Consider the following 18,345-nt stretch of genomic DNA (forward strand, 5'->3'; position numbering starts at 1 on the left):
CAGAGGAGAAAGGCATCAAGCCAGGACACACATATGGGGCATAACTGCACATTCCCTGGACAAACCGACACCAATGATTCGAGGCCAAGAGAGCAAATGACAAGAGACTCACATAAACTGGGGACTTAGCCTCCCCAGTTTCAGGATGGAAAAAAAAGCTGAAAAAGCTGTGTGGAAGCGCAGGGGAGCAGATGTCAGCAAAGCCAGTGAGGGGAAGCACTTTCCAGCCAGCAGGAAGGTGCAGGAGGCCTAAGGGGAAAGCTCATTGTGCTGAAACATCTCAAAGGGGCCAGTATGACTGGGGAACTGAGGCATGGGAACTGAGGTGGGAGGGACAGGTGGAGGCCAGTTTTGTGTGGTGCCTTGCACGTCTTGTTCACTCCGGCGGAGGTTTACAGAACTAGGATGAGGTACCACACCTGCCTGGATCTTAAAGCTTGTGTCCCCCGCAACTCTTTCAGGCCTGCCCACTCTCATACCCCCTCAGACACGTGACCCTATACTGTTCTCTTCTACTTTGTTTTCCAGAATGGCTAAAGCACTGCCTCCATTAGTGACACCTCCTAGCGTTCCTGCTAGGAGACGAGGTGGGGGGCTAATCTGTTGTTTGAGGATATAGAAAGGAATCAGAAAGTGTGGGGCTTGGGTGAGGCCCCAGCAAACACACTCTGCAGGGGAAACAGAGTTCAGTTTATCTAAAGCGGAGAGACAATAGGAACCAGGGAACCACTCCAGGGATTCAAGGCGTGCAATATTGGATACTGATCAGAAGCTTCCAAAACCACACAACTCTCCTACCATGATTCCCAAATATATGCAGTAGGGATCTATTAGATTGGATTGACAAGGGTGCTCCAAGGTGGTATATGGCAGCTTGAAGCAGAAATCTTAGAAACAATGATAATGAAGGGCGATAAAGAAAGTACGTGCAAAAATGTGTATGTGGGCAGAAAAGCTGCAGGAGTTGGGAGTGAATCAATGTAGACAGTCTCCAAAAGTCAAGAAGAGTTGAAACTGAGAAGTAGCCTACTCCAGGCTATTGAGCTCCATCAGTTTACAATAGATAAAAATCACTGTCCTTGTGTAGTTTCTATTCTAGTGAGCAATGTGCATGTGTAGGGCAAAAGCTAGGATACTGTATGCCCACTAGGGGCCACAGGATAGGATTGGATTTAAGGAGATAGGATAGGTGAGTTACATATGGATGCTTCTAGAAAAACTTACTCAAAAAATACCTGGAGAAATGCATAGTGCCTATGCGTATGTTCCAATGGTTTCAGGTTTTGAGAGATGAAGCCAGAAACTAAAGACATTTCTCTGAAGTGGGAAGTTCTGATATCTACTTAGGCCAGAAAGTCTTCCTCTCTTTCTTTGTCCATATGGGCTGCTATTACAAAACCCGTGTGGCTTCTAAATACCAGAAATTTATTTCTCACAGTTCTGGAGGTTGGAAGTTTGAGGTCAGGGTGCCAGCATGGCACTTTCATTGTGTCCTCACTTGGTAGGAGGGGTGGGGAAACTGTGGGACCTCTTATAAGACCCCATTTGTGAGGGTTCCACCCTCATGACTTAAGAAAGTCTCCATCATCACATCAGGTGTTAGGATTTCAACTTAACAGATTTGGGACAATACATCCAGACCATAGCACCCCCTGAGTCACTACTCACCATGTCCCTGCTGCTCTGCTACTACCCCTTGTGCAGTATATTGTAGAGCCAAAAAACAAAAGCAAAATGTTGGTGGTTTGCTCTAATGGGATGACAGTCATGGGCTATTACTTACTGTGAAATGATCCTTTATTTTAGGTTTTTAAATTATCAATGCATCCTAATTCTGTATGATCAAATGCTTAAATAGCACGTTCTTAGAATTTGTATGTTTCCATGATATGTATTACTGATAGTCCTGTTAGTTTCATAAGTGCTGGGCTCAATCATTCTAATTCAGGATAACTATATTAATATCCATCACCCTTAAAGATTGTTATGGTTAAATAAAATGTCAGTCAACTGTTTTTTCTATAAACAAGGAAGTAGAGGCTATTTTTTTCCAACGTGCATAGTCATATTTATACATCAGATGGACTATAGTAGGTGAAGCCTTAGTGAAAGGAGAGCCATGAGGATTGCCTATGCAATACCAGCTCTTGAGCAAATTAGTGTATGACTCAATTAAGTAGCATTGACCCACTGTGTCTGTATATGTCTTAGCATTGACCCACTGTGTATGTCTTAGCACTAACCTACTGTGTGTGTGTCTTAGCATTGACCTACTATGTGTGTGTCTTAACATTGACCCCCTGTGAGTGTCTTAGCATTGACCTACTGTGTGTGTGTGTGTGTGTCTTGCTTTCAATTTGAATTTCCCTAAGAGAAGCTCATGGCTAACTTAATTACTCAAAGATCCAGAGTATGTACTTACTGAAATCATAATCATTCCAGCAAGCTCCCAGAAGTGTCTAAACTTTTTAGTCATATTAAAAGTATAGATGTGTTGAGTGTGCTTCAGCAAGAAATCTGAGCCTATAATATTGTCCACTGTATGTAGCTGGACATTGTTTCACCTCTAGGAATCAAGTACTTTAACCTCCTATTTCGCATCCCCCTCTCCCACCTCTCCTCCTAGTTCAGGCCTGTCTCTCCCTTCAGGACCCACTACCTTCTTTGTTTTCCCATCAAAACCATTCTCCAGGCCGCAGCCAGAATGATCTTTTAAAGATGCTTATCTGTTCTTATCACTTCTCTACTTATACCGCTCCCTGTTGCTCCAGGATGAAGTGCAGAATCCTTACTGTGACCCACGGGCCTTACCTGTCCAGGTAGGTAAGGCCTCGCCGCCTTCCCCTCCCCCCAGCACCCTTGTCCTGACTCTCCTGCCAGACTGGCCTAGTCTTTAACAGCACACCTGTTCCCTGTCTACCTGGAAGGCTCTTCTCCCTGCCCTCTGCCCCTTACCCCCAAGGCTCCCCAGCCTCAGATTCTGTGTTCTCACCCTCTCTCAAATCTGAATTTGCCCCACCCTCCACCGCCCTCCAGTAGGAGAGAGAATTTCAAATAGGTGCTTTTTGAGTGAGACTTTATTTGCTTACCTGCAGGGTCATCTTGCTTGGGCTTTAGCCCAGGGCTCTTAAACGACTTGGGTTGGAAAACTTCCTCAGATTAGAGCTATTGTTGTGATTATCATGCTCCAAACTACTGCTCTTGGCAGGTTAGTCATGAATTAAAAATGGCCAGGAGTTGGCAAGCAGAATTTTGTCTCCATTTAGAAATATCTATCTTCGGACCAAAGGATGTAATTAAATATCATTGAAGACGCGGCAATGGAAGTTCTTTGAGCCCTATTATGCGGATGCTATAGAAATCGAGAAACAAGGAAACAGAATAACTTGGCATAAGAGGTAAACCCAGGCCAGCCAGGGATTTGCTGTGGGAGAAGCTGTACATATGACTTTAAGAGGGTAAACAGAAAAGTTCTGCTTGAAGGTTTCCATTTACAACTGCTTTACTTTCCCCCCTTCTTTCCTACTTTTCACATGTTTGAGAATTCTCTGGCTTTCTGAGATTTTAGAGCAATGTGCCATGTCCATTTTCACTTTACACATTACACGTCATATGGAAGTCATGAAAAAGCTCTTGCCGAGAAACAGAAAAAAGGGGGGCCTAAACGTTAGATCCTTTTTCTAAGCTCTTCTCCCCCAAAATTCTAATGCTTTCAGAGAAAGTATAGATGACTTGTTTGCCATTACATTTTATGAACTCGGCCTTAATAGGTTGGGAGAACCTAGTACAGATACAATGAGTGGGACATTATGATAAGACATAGTCTCAGACACTGCCCCCCCCCCCCCCACTAGCAGCCCTTTTCTAGTCTGCCCCAATCCTGGTCACTCCCTGCCACGAGCTCTTATTAGCACGTCCCTGTTCTGAGCACATCCCCTCTCCCCCAAGTGTTCACAGCAATGCCTATCAGTCCTCCTTGTGGCTTCCGTTTTTAATACTTTTCTAGCACTGATATTCCAGGCTAAGGATGCTACTTATGCTTTCCCTGAAGCCTATTGATCTCCTAGGCAAGAGGGGTGAGGAGCAGAGGTGATGTTTCTGGGAAGGAATATGCCCAGAGCCCACATCTTAGCCTGGCTGCTTCTGACCAGGCAGGAATGTAGTGACAGCCGTGTCCTGCCCTGGCTCCCCTGTGGAGGCTCCTGCTAGCAGCCTGTGGATAGGTCTTGGCAGCAGGCTGCAGCTTGAAGAACACTCAGAGAAGGCCATACAGTGTGTCAGGAAGACCTTCACCTGCAGAATAGGGCATCTTGCTCCATCACGACCTTATTTTCTCTTGTCATAAGGGTCCAGCTAGGGTTCAAGCTGCCAGCCTTCCTTTATTCTGTTAGTCCTGCTTTGTAAACCCAGACTGACCTTTCAGAATGTTACTTATCATGGCTATGCCTCCTCCCCCAGCAGATGCCACCCAGCTCTGGTATTCTGGCTCCTGGACTACAGCTGTTCATATGGAGACTTGGTGCAAATTAGAGAAAAGCAGCCCTAGCTCTGGGTGGGAGCAGCCCCAGGCTGGGGCTGAAGGCTTGTGGAGCAGAGCTGGATTTATCCCCCTGGCACCCCTTTTACCACATGGTTGCTCTTCCAGCCTGAGATTGTCATCTTTTGTCCCTTCTTCAAAAATATTAGTATAGCCAGTAGCACATCTCCACCTGGATTTAAGGACAGGCTTTTGGCGTCACCAGCCCAAGGATGCTGTCCCTCCCCTCTACTGCATGCCACACCCCTCATTCTGCTTTCCCTCTTCCCTCTGTTCCAAGCCACAGACACTGACTTGGCTTTACAAACTGGCCAATTATAACTCACAGGTTCATTTTTTAAAAAATATTCTTTGAATATAAAATGGTTCTGATGACTGAAAGGCTCTACTTACTTTTGTGAAATTATTTTTGGGCTTGCTCTCTCGTGCCCTTCCTTTCTCTTTGGACAGTGTTACCTTGTAGGTATAAAAGTCGGCAGTACCCTATAAAATTATTACTTATCCTATAAATTTATTACTTAAATTCCTGTTCCTCCACAACCTTGTTTAACAAGCCAATAGATGTATTAAGTCTTTACATTGCATATATCTGCAGCCTTAGGAATGTCATGCCAAGAATGTTCTTTCCTAAAGCTGAAGGCTCTCTGCTTGGAAAACTCAAATACAGTGTGATTATCTTGATGAATCCTTGGTTGTTTATTTTTATTATTATCGGCAACTATTTATTAAGTGCCTAAACATGTGCTGTGTACTTTTATAGATTTTATTACTCATTTTCCCAGTGGCCTTGAAAGATGGGACTCTTTATTCCAAGAAACTGAGGTGACCAACTTACTCAAGTTCATACAGATCGCATGTGGTAGGATCAGAATTAAGACCCGGTTCTTGTGCGGTTCGGATGTCTGCACGCTTTTCATAACATCAGAGGTTCTGGTTTTTTCCACTGAAGTTCCCTGAATGCAGAGGAAATCAATACATACTGCCCGGGGTCCAGACCCTTTGTAGCTAGAAGTAGCCAGCAGCAAGCTCAAAATTTCTTTGAAGTCTCATGCTTTAATCTTTAAAATTTATGCAAATTTAGCTTTCTACTCCGTAATATAAAAGTATAAAAGTAATCCTTTAAACTACTTGACGTAGAATAAAATTTAAGCTCCAGGAAGAGCTTCTGTTAACCCCTGTCACATCTCCTCTGCCCTGCTGCGTGCCGCTCTAGGGCCCTGCACGCCTCAGCTGGAGAAGGTCAGCCTTGCACTGTGGTGTGTCTCAGTTCAATTCCCAGCGCCAGTTTTGTTGATAAACCTCTCAGGTGCAAAGCAACCTGTAATTTGGCCAATTCTCCACCATAGAAGTCTTTCCAACGGAGTAGGCTCCTTAATACTTGGTAGACAAATCCTAGATTGGTCCTTGTTGATTCTTCACGGAAATCTTTGAGTGACATCGGTCTGGCTTAGAAGTTCAGGAGTTTGTCTTGTGATTTTGAACTTTTAATTTTAAGAAGCAAAAGTCATCTTTCAGATGAAATTGGTCTTGGAACTCCAATTTTTAAAATAGTTAAAAGGAAGACACTCTAGTTGCCATCGGGGCTGAGGTTCTGCTGGCCCTCCTTGCCTGAGGGTCGTCCAAGCAACCCAGAGTTCAGTCCAAGGAGCCATGGGTCTAATTCAGAGCACCCACTTGAGGTGAAGTGAAGTTGGAATGCTCAGGAGACTTGTCTGAGTTGACCCCGCTGACTAGAGGCAAAGCCAGGAGTAGATCCTAAGAATGAAGCGTACCAGATTCTCCTTAGACCCTCGAAGGCCCTTGTGGTTTTCTTGTCATATGAACTGAAGTCCTAACTGCTCTCAGAGGTCATGGAGGGCTAGGGAATGGAAATGTTGAAGAGTCCTCCTGCCAGGGGCCTTCCACATTGAAGACAAGTGTCTGTGGCAGTTAAAGGCATAGCCTTTCCCAGGTGCATGTGGTGATTTTAAAATGATTGAGTGAGGCCATTTAAACTATTGATGTGTTAGGATGTGTTGGGATCCAGACAAAGGGCTTTGCACAGAGAGGCCCCTCCAGGGCCCCAAGGAGGACATTGTCAGGGGCCTCAGCCAGGCCACTGCACACCCCAGCAGCCAAGGTATGGAAGGCATGTGGGAGAGACATTGAGTAGCCACCGTGAAAAGGTGGCTGAGTCACCTCAGAAAAACTGTCAACTCAAGATTAAAGCTGACCTTGTGCTGGAAGCCTTGGTGACTTCCCTTTAGTTTTATTCTGTTTCTCAGAAAGCTTGAAGTGGCTTTTAAACTTCAATGAAGATATGAATGGCTCCACCATCTAGGTTTACTAATACAGTCATCTCTCATTTTTTCAATTCACTACTTTAGTGCCAATAAACGCTATTACAAGGTAGCCCAGTATCTAATCCCCCAAGTCCCCCCTCTGGAGGATTGTATGATCAAAGGGAATTACTCCCGGGACACCTGGGTGGCTCAGCGGTTGAGCCCCTGTCTTCGACTCAGGGCATGATCCCACAGTCCTGGGATCGAGTCCCACATCAGGCTCCCTGCATGGAGCCTGCTTCTCCCTCTGCCTGTGTCTCTGCCTCTCTCTCTGTGTCTCTCATGAATAAATAAATAAAATCTTTAAAAAAAAACACACACATAAAGGGAATTACTCCCACCTCCACATGTGTAAGAGAGAAGAGCTGTCCAGTGCACTGCCATCATTATCCCGTGCTGCCAGGCCCCATACACACTCTGATGGTTGATGCTGAATTGCCACTGCAAGCCAGCACCACCAGTCCATGCCAGCAGCCACAGTGGGTGATGAACAGAGACAACTAAGTCTCTCTCCCATGTGACCCTTAGCCACCCAGATCTCTTTCCCAGAGGCAGTCTTTGTTATAACTTTCTTGTTGTATATGTCCAGAGATAGTCTATGCATTTACAAATCTTTAGAATTGTAAATCTTTATGAATATTCACATACGCACATCTATTCTTTTATCCCCACCAAATGGTGGCATACTCTGCACACAGTGCTATGGTTTGCCTTTTTTTAATTTCACATTATATTGTGGAGATCATCCTATGTCAGCGGGTGGTGCTGCTTCACTCATGGCTACATAAAATTTCCAGCATCATCTCTTCATCAGGAAGCGCCCAGGTGCCATCTGCTTGTGGACATTTGAGTTATTTCCTGTTTGACGTTGCTGTAGTTTTGTTTGCTGTTACAGACAGATACACATGTTTGCATGTGTATTCAGGTATTTCGGGAGCTCTAGGGGAGGTTCTATGCTCAAAGGAAACAGACATATAATGTGATGGATACTTCCAAATTACCTTCCGCTGAGATTGTCTCATTTTATACTCCCGGAAGCAATGTATGAGATAACTAATTGTGTGTTAGTAAATTTTTTGAAACTTTATCAAATCGGACAAGTGAAAAATGACATCGCACTATGGTTTTAAGTGCCTTTCTGTTATGAATGAGGCTCTACGTCTTTTCGTATGATATATTCTTTTACAGACTGCTTTTTAACTGGTGCTTGGAAAATGACGTGCTGCCCAAAGATCAAGCAGTAGGCAATTTATTTAGGAATCCCAATTTTCTGATCTATTTTCTGATTTAGATTTTATTTTAGTTAGCTGTTTTTATCCTAATTAATATAGGGTGTACCGCACGATGGTACATAAGAAATCAACTTTCCTGCTGTAGTGAATGTTTTCTAAAAAATGCCCCATCAATTTTAAAAGGTTGGCTTTTTATTTATAGACACTAAAAATTTTTTAAGATTTATTTATTTATTTGAGAGAGAGTGTGTGTGCATGTACACTCATGGTAGGTAAGGGGCAAAGGGAGAGGGAGAGAATCTCAAGCAGACTCCCTGCTGTGCATGGAGCCCAACATGGGCCTGGATCCCTCGACCCCAAGATCATGACCTAAGCTGAAATAGAGTCTGATGCTTCACTGACCGAGCCACCCAGGCACCCCTAGGATACATATTAAAATTTCATCCCGGGGTCACCTGGATGGCTCAGTGGTTGAGCATCTGCCTTTGCTCAGGGGGTGATCCCTGAGTCCCGGGATCGAGTCCCACATTGGGCTCCCTGTGAGGAGCCTGCTTCTCCCTCTGCCTGTGTCTCTGCCTCTCTCTCTCTCTCTCTCTGTGTCTCTTATGAATAAATAAATAAAAATCTATAAATAAATAAATAAACAAACAAACAAACATTTCAGCCCTGTTTTTGCATTCCCTGTATACCAGAATTTATTCTACTGAAACCAATGTCTTATTAAATAAAGTACTTTATGAGTTAAATTCACAATCACATTTATGAAACAGAAATTTGAACATCAAATGGATATTATGGAAATGTTACATTTCTTAGTTGTGATAGTGGTATTGTAGTTTTGTTTGGGGAAAAAAAAAGAGCTCTTGCCTTTCAGAGATAGCTACTGAAATATTTATGAATCAAAAAGCATGATATATGGTATTTGTTTCAAAATAATTCCAGAGGTAGCAGGTGGATAGGAGTGTAGAGGAAACAACATTGGTCATAAGTTAATAATTATTGAGGTGGACATTAGGTATGTGTTATTCTATTTTTATACATGTTTGAAATTCTCCATAAAAATTCTAAAATTCAACAGGTATGTTGCAGAGATAGACACTTCACAAGAGCAAAGGGCCTGTCTGCTTGTTCTCTGCAATGAGCCCTGTGCTTAGGACATTGCCTGCACACAGTAGGTGTTCAGTACATACACATCCTAAATCTGGTCCACCTTCTGATTGCTCAAGGGCTGCCCTATTTTCTGTTCCTGGAGCAGCAGCCCTGTTCCTGTGCTCTATGAATGAACAACAGACCAAGTGCTGTGCAGCTAAAGGAAGGCAAAGGCCCATTCATTGAGGGGTCAGGGAGGTCCTTCCATGGAGCTCATGGGAACTGACATTGAGGTACCTGAGACAAAGAACATCCACCACATCCAAAACATTTCCAAGCAAGGCAAAATTGCTCCTTTAATTTAACATAGAATTATTTCTTTTAAAGAGCCTGGTAAGGAATTGCTAACAGTAAGAAGAATAATTCAAAAGGCTGTAGGGGATCACAAAACCTTTTTAGAGCACATCCCCATCTGCTCTCTATAAGCCTGTTTTGTTCAGAGTCCAGCATAATATTGTGCCCAGAAACGTGCTTAATCAATGCTCTCTCGTGAGGAAGAAGAGTAGATGGTGGCATAAGAAAGAAGAGAATCAGAACTGGGAAGCTGTCAAAGGAAATGTCAGGAATTCAGGGTGATAGATTAGTCCTGTGGGTATGTTTGAGTGATTAGTTAACTCAAAGGCAGAGAAAATCGTGATTTTTAATGTTTGCATGCAGGTGTTAGTATAGTTGCCTCAGAATGAGGCAAAAAAGGGATTAAAAAAAAAAAAAAGCTAGTCACATCTTGACTAGAAGAAGGTTCTTTTGAGAAATTGTCAATGTTACATTACAAACACCATTCAAATCTACCAAATGGGCCAGATGTTTGCTCAAACACTGCATATCACCAGCTGCCCATTGCTACAGATGAAGGCTTTTCTGCTGACGCCTGTGTAACCCACAAGCACATTACAGAGTGTTGATTCTTTTGACGCTGTTTAACATTTATGTGTCATCATAATTATAAACCATAAATATACATGACACCATGCAATAAATAAAATTGCCTGGCTTTCATTCTAAGAGGGGAGGAGGCTGTATTTATTACCTGAGAAGACACAATGTCTAATATCCATTTTGCCTTCTTTGTAAACGTCACCCTTTTCTTGGTGGATGCTCTCTGGTGGCTTTTTGCTCACCAAACCTTATCCCTTCAAAACAGCACAGACTTTGGGGGCTAATGGATATCTCTGAGCCCCAGGTTTTAAGGCATGCCTGGACCAAGGATCAGGGGAATACAATTCAGAGGAATCCAAATCGTTCTAAATGAAGCCAAACCATTCTATTTGACAACATACCAAAAGTTCTTTAGGGGTCACGTAACGGGCAGGTGTACAGTGTAAAAGGAAGTAGGTAAATGGAAGCGAATCAGCTTCTTTCAAAACAGACGTTTTCCAGAGATGCATTTCTTTTTACTCTGAAAGAAAGCTGATTCGGTGCTATTCACCTATTAAGAAGGGAGCACAATTATTTGTATCTGCATCTATAAAATCCAAGTGTCTCTGCCTCCAACAAAAACCTGAGCATGTGTTTGCCGGAGTGAAAAGCAGGGCAAGAGGTGGAGGGGGAGGGTAAAGACCCACGCAATTGGGTTAGTCAGTCACAGGTACTTAAAAGAACTGGCTGGGGTATTAGCCCCTCCCTGGGCAGGGACACGGGGTGCTTTCAGCCTTATCCAGGAAGACCTTTTACAGCACAGCATCTTTATTTAGAGCACAGATCCCAGACAGCACATTTCATGGCTTTGTAAATACTAGAGTCAGATGCCTACTGACACCCAACATTTCTGCTTTTTAGTGTGTAAATAAATGAATGCTCCGAGTGAGTAAATATCTGTGCATTGAGTTTACAATCTTGTCTTTCAGAAATATCGACAGTACATGGCAGGACTTCTGGCTCCTCCTTATGGTGTTATGGAAACGGGCTCTAACAATGACAGTAAGTGGAAAATGTGAGCATTTTGTATCTAAAAATTTGTCGTGCGGTATGTGTTTTCATATGACAAAAAAATATGTCCTACACCAGCTTGACAGAGTAAGTCTCCAGACTCTTTTGTGGATAAACAGACCTGCCAGCCCACACTTGAGTTATTTTTAAAAGTTGTTAATATACTATTATTTTGTGGTCTTAGCTGATGGAGGTATGCTCTGGTACCAGTTGGAACTTCATACTTAAAGTGCTCTCTCAAAATCTCTCCATTTTATGGTGAAACCTAGTATTTCTATGCTCTTTTAAAAATAGGATTTCTGAATTGTATTTGTCTCAGTCACATCTAGACACCTGAGAGCCCCACCTCTTGCTATTTTGATGCTATTGGTGTAGGAGAGAAGCAGTGTGAGTCATTATTTATTCTTTGTAAATCATGGCTCCTTCAAATTCCAGGCCTCTTATGCAACCAGTCTCTGGCTTTTCATAAAAGACGGGACGTCTTTCTCTGCGATACTCTTTTTCTCATGGGTACCCACTAGATTCAAAGAAATCCTGCCTCCTGAATCTGTCTGTTCACCGGTATCAAGAGCATCTTTTTAATGCTCATTACTGGCCCTGGGAGTGGCTTGTGCTGAGTCCTCTTATTTGGCTCTTGAACGTGTATGGGTGGCAAGGTGCCCAGTGCTGGGTTTTTGGAGCTGTCGCACTTCAGCAACTAAACAGCATGATGAACCACGTGGTGCCTTCACGCCAGGGTCTTCTGAGCAAGACTCACCCTTCAAATCCTCTCTCTAGCTTCTGCAGTTCCCACTTACTGCCAGACTTGTCACTCTACGGTGATCGTCCTCCTTGCTTGACCAAGATCACATTCCCTGCCCTCCGCCTCATAGCCTCTGCTTGCTCGCTCTCTCTTTCTCTCTCTCTCTCTCTCTGTTTTTCTTCTGTCCTTGGGGTGGGGGTCTGGCAGGGGCGGGGCTGGGGTGGTGGTGGTGGTTCAAAGATAGGTCTTTCTTTCCTGTTCTTCCTTCCCGTGTTCTTGTGTTTTCTTTCCTGGCTGATGAAGGGATGACCAGCTCACCAGGAGTCCTTTAGTTGAAATCCCAGCTGTGCTGTCTCCTCTCTGTGTGACCTCAGACAACACACTTCATCTCTCTCTGTGCCTTGGTTTCCTCACAAGACCATTGTGAGGATTAAATGAAGCAAAACATGTCAAGTGCTTAGAGGCCCCAGGCATAGAGTGAGCACCCCAGTGACATTAGCTATTATTTCCTCCCCACTGGTCACTCTTAAGCCCTCTAAGTCTGACTTCTGCCCCATACCTCTTGACTCAAACCATCTAAAGTCTCCAGTGACGAACCAACACCAGCCTCCATCATCATTGTTCACCATCTCTCTGCCTTTGAGTAAGACTTTCCATGTTCAGACTCCCTTCTCCCTTAGTTCCTAGGCTCCACTGCATGATCCTGGCTGTCTGGTATCTCTCTGGCTACTTGGTCATTTGGTCTCTTCCACAGGTACCTCTTCCTCTCAGCCAGAAGTTTAGGTTGTACCCAAGAGTCCAGTCTTGGCAGGTTTCCTCTTCTGTTCTTTATACTCTCCCCATGACCATCCTTTCTTACAATGGATACAAACGTCCTGAACCAATACCTCCGATTCTTCCCATGGTGGCCTAACTTTCCAAAGGACTGCTGGTTCTCTTTCCACCTGGATGTTTTGCTGGTCTCTTAAACTCACAGTGTCAGTAACAGAATACATCCTGATTCCCACAAAACCCATCCCTCCTCCCACATCTGCATTCCTCCCTGCCCTGTTCTTCTCCTGTACCAGGCTCTGAACCTCAACCACTCTAGAGCCCTCACTTCTGTCGCCTTCATGCACTGAACTTAATCACCCATCCGGTCCTTTGCTCCTTCCTTTGCAAGGTTCATGTTTTTTTTCCTTTCTGTTCCCTCTGCAGCCACTAGGCCAAGGGCCTCGTCGCTCTTGACCTGAGGGCAAGAATGACTCAATTGGCTGTGAACCTTCAGTATCTCTCCCTTGGTCTACCCTACATCTGACTTACACTTGACTTATATAGAATTTTTTAAATTTACTTTTTATTGTGAAAAAATTCAAACATACAGAATGATATGGTTAACATCCATGTCTTCATCCTTTTAATTACCATTAATATTCTAATGCTTAAATAGGATTTATTAATAACAATATGCATCTTAATACTTTAAATATTGGCCTTATTTCCTTCTTCTATTCACATACAGACATTTCACCCCAAAGACTTCAGCAGATAGTTTTGAAATAAAGATTTTTCCATGCATAGCTACAACATCATTATCACACCTAATAACTGGTGTGATTTTCCTTAATCACATCAACTACTGAGTCCATACTCAGATTTTCCAAATGGAATGTCTTTATAGCTCTTTGCTCAAACTGGACTTCAAGGACCATGCTCATGCATCTGATTTTTATGTTTTAAGTCTCTTTTCATTTGAACAGACCCTCCTTTTCTCCTGAACAGACCCTCCTTATCCTCTGTTGCTCAAAACATTTTAATGATTGTCCATTGCCTGCCATGGAAGATGAAATTCCAAGATTACTAATGCCTTAGTCCAACTTTAGGTTCCTGCATGGCTCCAAATCATCTTTTTAGTGTTATTTCTCTACAGAGACCCTAATCTCCAGCCACTCAGATATGGTGATTTGTGCTGCTATGTATTTATCTTATTGAAACTCCTAGAAAGGAAGCTTCTGTTACACCCCCCACCCCACCCCCATATCTCTTAACACAATCAACTCCATTCTTTTCAAATGGTTGTTGAACAAATGAATGGAATAGTGAATGGATGGCTGGGATTCAAAGTTTCAGAGTGCTGATATTAGGCCACCTTTCCCCTTCTGATAGATTTGGGAAATAATGGCAAACATGTCTTGTTCCCCTGCTTCCTGCCTAGGCTTTTTATGTCCTAGTACTATCTCAGTTTGAGGGTCAACGTTTAATTAGAGAATGTTTTCAGATAGTTTCTTCCATTCCTACCCTTTCTATGTACTATACTACTGCCTATTAAAATGGGCACTCAGTTTTTTTAAAGCCGATAGTATAAATCCTTCGTACTCTGTTATTAAACACAGAATGTTCTGTTCCCTTGGAATTTGGATGTACTGTATTTTTACACTGCAAACTACCTCAAACTGCCCCATGGGGAAACCACGCATACAAACTACCTGTGGTTCCATCTCTCAATCTAAGGCCATTTGGGCACACTGTACTTGAGACATTAAGCTCTGCTGGGGCTGTGGACCTTCTAGTCTGGCCACCATTATCATATCAGACAGTTAACAGCTCCAAAGGAAGTGCAAGGGACCAGGGCTGCCTGTAGCTCACGAAATGTTTGTAAATGAATGAACAAATGCATTAATGGATGAATGATTACTTTTTCACTGAGAAAACTGGGACGCCCCCTGGAAACAGATACTACCATACTCAGACCTGACTCGGGAGGCAGCTTTGCCCCAAATGGAAGTTGTGTTCTGGTGGTTTTTATGGGGGACTTGAAGCTAGATTCAAATCCCTGGAGCATTATGAGGTGATTTGAAATGTAAAAAATACAGTATGCACAACTTAAAAGTTGGCATGTCTATCCCAAATTCTGAGTGTTCTATACCCAGCATAGAGGAATTAGTTGTTTTTATGGTATAAATGAATCAGAGATGGATTTTTACCTCTGGCAAAGCAAAGCATATGGTAGGAAAGCAAAATAAGCGTGAGATTTGTTGTCTGGCACACAGCCCTGATCCTGATTCATAGATTTATTTATATTACAGATTTTGGTGGGTGCTGCTATTTTTCTAAGCAGCATTATGTAAGTTTTAATGAAAACACCAACATTTTACTTTATTTGATTCAGCAAAGGATTTCAGTTCCATTTTACAGATTCGTCTTAGAATTCATGCTCTCCCTCTCTCTCTCTCTCTCTCTCTGTTTTTCTTCTTCTAGGGATTCCTGACAAGGAGAACGTGAGTAGCACTCTCTCTGCCTAGCTTCTAAAAACTGTCATAAGGTAAAAAATAATCATAGTAACCCTACCAGCCAGGAGAGCTCTTCATCCACATTCAACAGAGCAATAAATATTTTTCTAATCTTATTCTGGCATCTTTGGTGAGTCACTTTGAAATATGAGGGGGGAGAAGGTTGATTGCTCTGACATAGTCATCACATGTCCTTGATGTTAACTAGTCTGAAGAAAGGTTATTCTAGGGGCAAACAGTATGATTGCTAAGGGTTTTTCTTTTTCCCATGATGTATACAGACAAGTGAACAAATCATTACTTTAACAACACACAGAAAATTAGTCGTTTTTCCTTAGTAGGAATATAAAATATGAAATACAGGGTCGGTAGATTTTATAATTGTATCCAAGCTGCATTAAAGTCAATATTTCTCTTTGGAATCTGAAAATAAGTAATTGCTCTACTTGTTTAGGGCAGCAAGATAAGAGACTAAGTAGGTTTAGGACAAACTTTTGACCAAGAACCAGTACCAAGTGCACATTCCAAGGATGGTAGTGGTGTTGTGACATTGGCTTTGCATGCAAATAATAATAACATTAATCATATATTAACTGGCATCTAAATTTATTCAACAACATGGAAGGGTTAATGATGGAAATATATAGTGATTAATTTGAAGTGTTGCTTGGTGGCTCTCAGTTGTGTTACCTTCCATTATGTTCCCCAATTGCTGTACCCAAGTGGCAATGTTACAGAGTCATTACAGAGCATTCTCCTTTCCTTTCCCCGCTTTTGATTCTGTGTCTGTGGACAGAGATGTCATCTTCATCCAATTCAGATTATTTCTGTATCCCTTTTCAGAGATCTAACTAGCTTTTGATAGGTCTTCTTTTCATAATGTTGGTTTCAAGGGCCGATTTGGAATTCTGGCCTTCTGTTGTACCACTACAGATTTGTGTTCCAGACACAGCGATGTCACTTCGAATGTCACACCAAAATTTCACTTGGCTTGGTTTGGTAGAGGATTTCAGTTCTTGGCTGTGGGCCTTCACAAGCTACTTGACTTCTCAAAATATCCTTGCCTTATCTTTAAATGTGGCTATTAGTCATGACCACTTTAAGAGGCCATTATGAATATTGAATGGGATAATCTGTGGAAAGCATAGAGACTAGTCCAATAAAGTTCAGTAAATGTTAAGATTATTACTGTAATTATTAATTTGTTGAGACTTGTATAATTTCCTTGAGATCTTTTCTCCTTTGAAAAATGCCCTATCCTTTTATGAAGTAACTATCCTTTTGCCATTCATGGTTTTCCTCAAAATATTTTTCTTCAATGAACCTTTCCATTGATCTTTGCTATTAAAAAATACCTTTGTATGTTGAGCATAGCTCTTGATAATCAGGTTCATGGAAAACCAAAGCTTTAGAGTCTACAGGAACAGATTCATCCTGTCACACGATTTTGGATACAGATGTCCCAAAGCACTCCAAAACAAATAAGACACAGATCACTAGCCAAGTAAAGAGGATAAAAGAGCCTGGTGCTTCCTCATCAAGGAACCATCAGTGATGTGGAGGGCACACACAGAATGGCCAAACCGTAGGAGGTCTAAAATGTTCTAAGCTTCAAAAGGAAGCTCTGTCTCTCCTAGGTCCCTCATGACCTTTAGGTTGGACCTCCCTGCAGTGGGACAACAGACACAACGTTCTAAGCAGAGGCTTACCAGCTGTCATCCTGTAACTCACTTTGTGACAAAGTAGGAATTTGAAGTTTCCAGAAAGTTAGATACATTGAGTTGTTACCCACATATTGCCCTGAAAATTTAGGGGGTGGGCCAGGCTGTCTCCCTGATAATAGTCATAGGGTATGTTCATGTATTTGTTTGGGTCATTCGTTCTATATCAAATTCTCTAGCAAACAGAAAAACACCCTTTTTCTCTATCAGCAAATAGAGTGGATATAATGTCACCATGTGCTATTAAGAAAGCTCTCCAATGCCATCAGTCAAAGTAAAGCAAATGAGATGAAAGACATTCGTGAATAGAGTTGAATCTCTAGAAAGATAAAAAGAAGCCTAAGAGCCTTAAAGTGGTGTTAATTGGAGTTTCTCCTTTATAAGAGACAAGTTCTGTTATGATGATTTCTTTTATCCTTTACCTTCTTTAACTACATGCTGGGCAATCTTATATTCCCTTTATGTTTCTAAATAGCAATAATATGCCTGTGGACTGAAATAAAAGCACTTAGACCATTGTTTCAGTGTCCAAACAGCTTCTTTGTGGAGAGAATATATTCTCCTATCCAGCTCCTACTCTTGATTTTGTTAATCACCATGTTTAACTTTTAACCAAATATGCAGGCACCAGTAAGTGGTGTTTTTAGCTGCCTTGCCAGCTCTACTTTATTTCCAGATGCAGCCTCACCTTGATAAAAAGAACTTCCTTTTCATAAATTGCACTTTCATAGAAATAAATGGGCTGGCAAATAACTTGCTAGATTATTTTGTTTACTACTTACAGTAATTGATAGAGACATCATTTAATTTGAGATGACACAGGATACTGAAACCTATAAAATAGTTGATAAGATATTAGAGAAATGGCCATTGAGCCAATAAAGCAAGTAGACTCTTTGGATAGGGTTATGATTGTTTGGGACTGTTGGTTGTACAAATAAATCATTCTCTTTGATCTGTGCAAGTTATATATTTTCTGTCTTCTGTATGTGCCCTATTGAATGACCATGTTTAACACAGAAGCTAAAAATCACAATTGCAAGAAAACTTTAGAGTTGAAAGTTACAGATGCCTTTTGGAGGAATGAGCTTGTCTATCATGTTCTGCTACTTAGGTAGATTCTGTTCCTTATGTTCCATCCTTTGACAGACAATTGCTATGGAATTACGTAGTTTTAGAAGTTTATCCTTTGCCTCCTCAATGTAGATGGAGCCAGAAAATAGGCTCATGAAGAATATTACAGAATAATCCCATTTCCTTATTTATAAATATCTAGTTTCCAAAAGGAACATATGAAGGCCCCATTTTTTAGAGCAGTTATAGTATTGACAGTGTGATTAGCGAAATTCCTACTAATTATGGAAGAGTACCTTCTTAATCTGAAACACTAATCAATCCAATAATTCAGTCAGTTATGGAAACAGCCCAAGTGTCCACTGACTGATGAG

The 18,345-nt window shown here is 42.0% G+C and overlaps 1 protein-coding gene across 12 annotated transcripts in view; it reads left to right on the forward strand.

Moving 5' to 3' along the window:
• Positions 1-18,345, forward strand: part of RAPGEF4 (Rap guanine nucleotide exchange factor 4) — a 283,291-nt gene that overhangs the window by 148,755 nt on the left and 116,191 nt on the right. For 9 of the 12 annotated variants that reach the window (XM_025460193.3, XM_025460194.3, XM_049106225.1 and 6 more), the window contains 2 exons: positions 11,084-11,156; positions 15,145-15,164. In XM_025460193.3, coding sequence (XP_025315978.1) covers positions 11,084-11,156; positions 15,145-15,164 — 93 coding nt within the window. The remainder of the gene's footprint in view (positions 1-11,083; positions 11,157-15,144; positions 15,165-18,345) is intronic. The other 3 variants (XM_049106224.1, XM_035698046.2, XM_035698058.2) reach the window with 1 other exon arrangement.

Source organism: Canis lupus, chromosome 36 (assembly GCF_003254725.2).
Source record: "Canis lupus dingo isolate Sandy chromosome 36, ASM325472v2, whole genome shotgun sequence".
Lineage (NCBI taxonomy): Eukaryota > Metazoa > Chordata > Mammalia > Carnivora > Canidae > Canis > Canis lupus.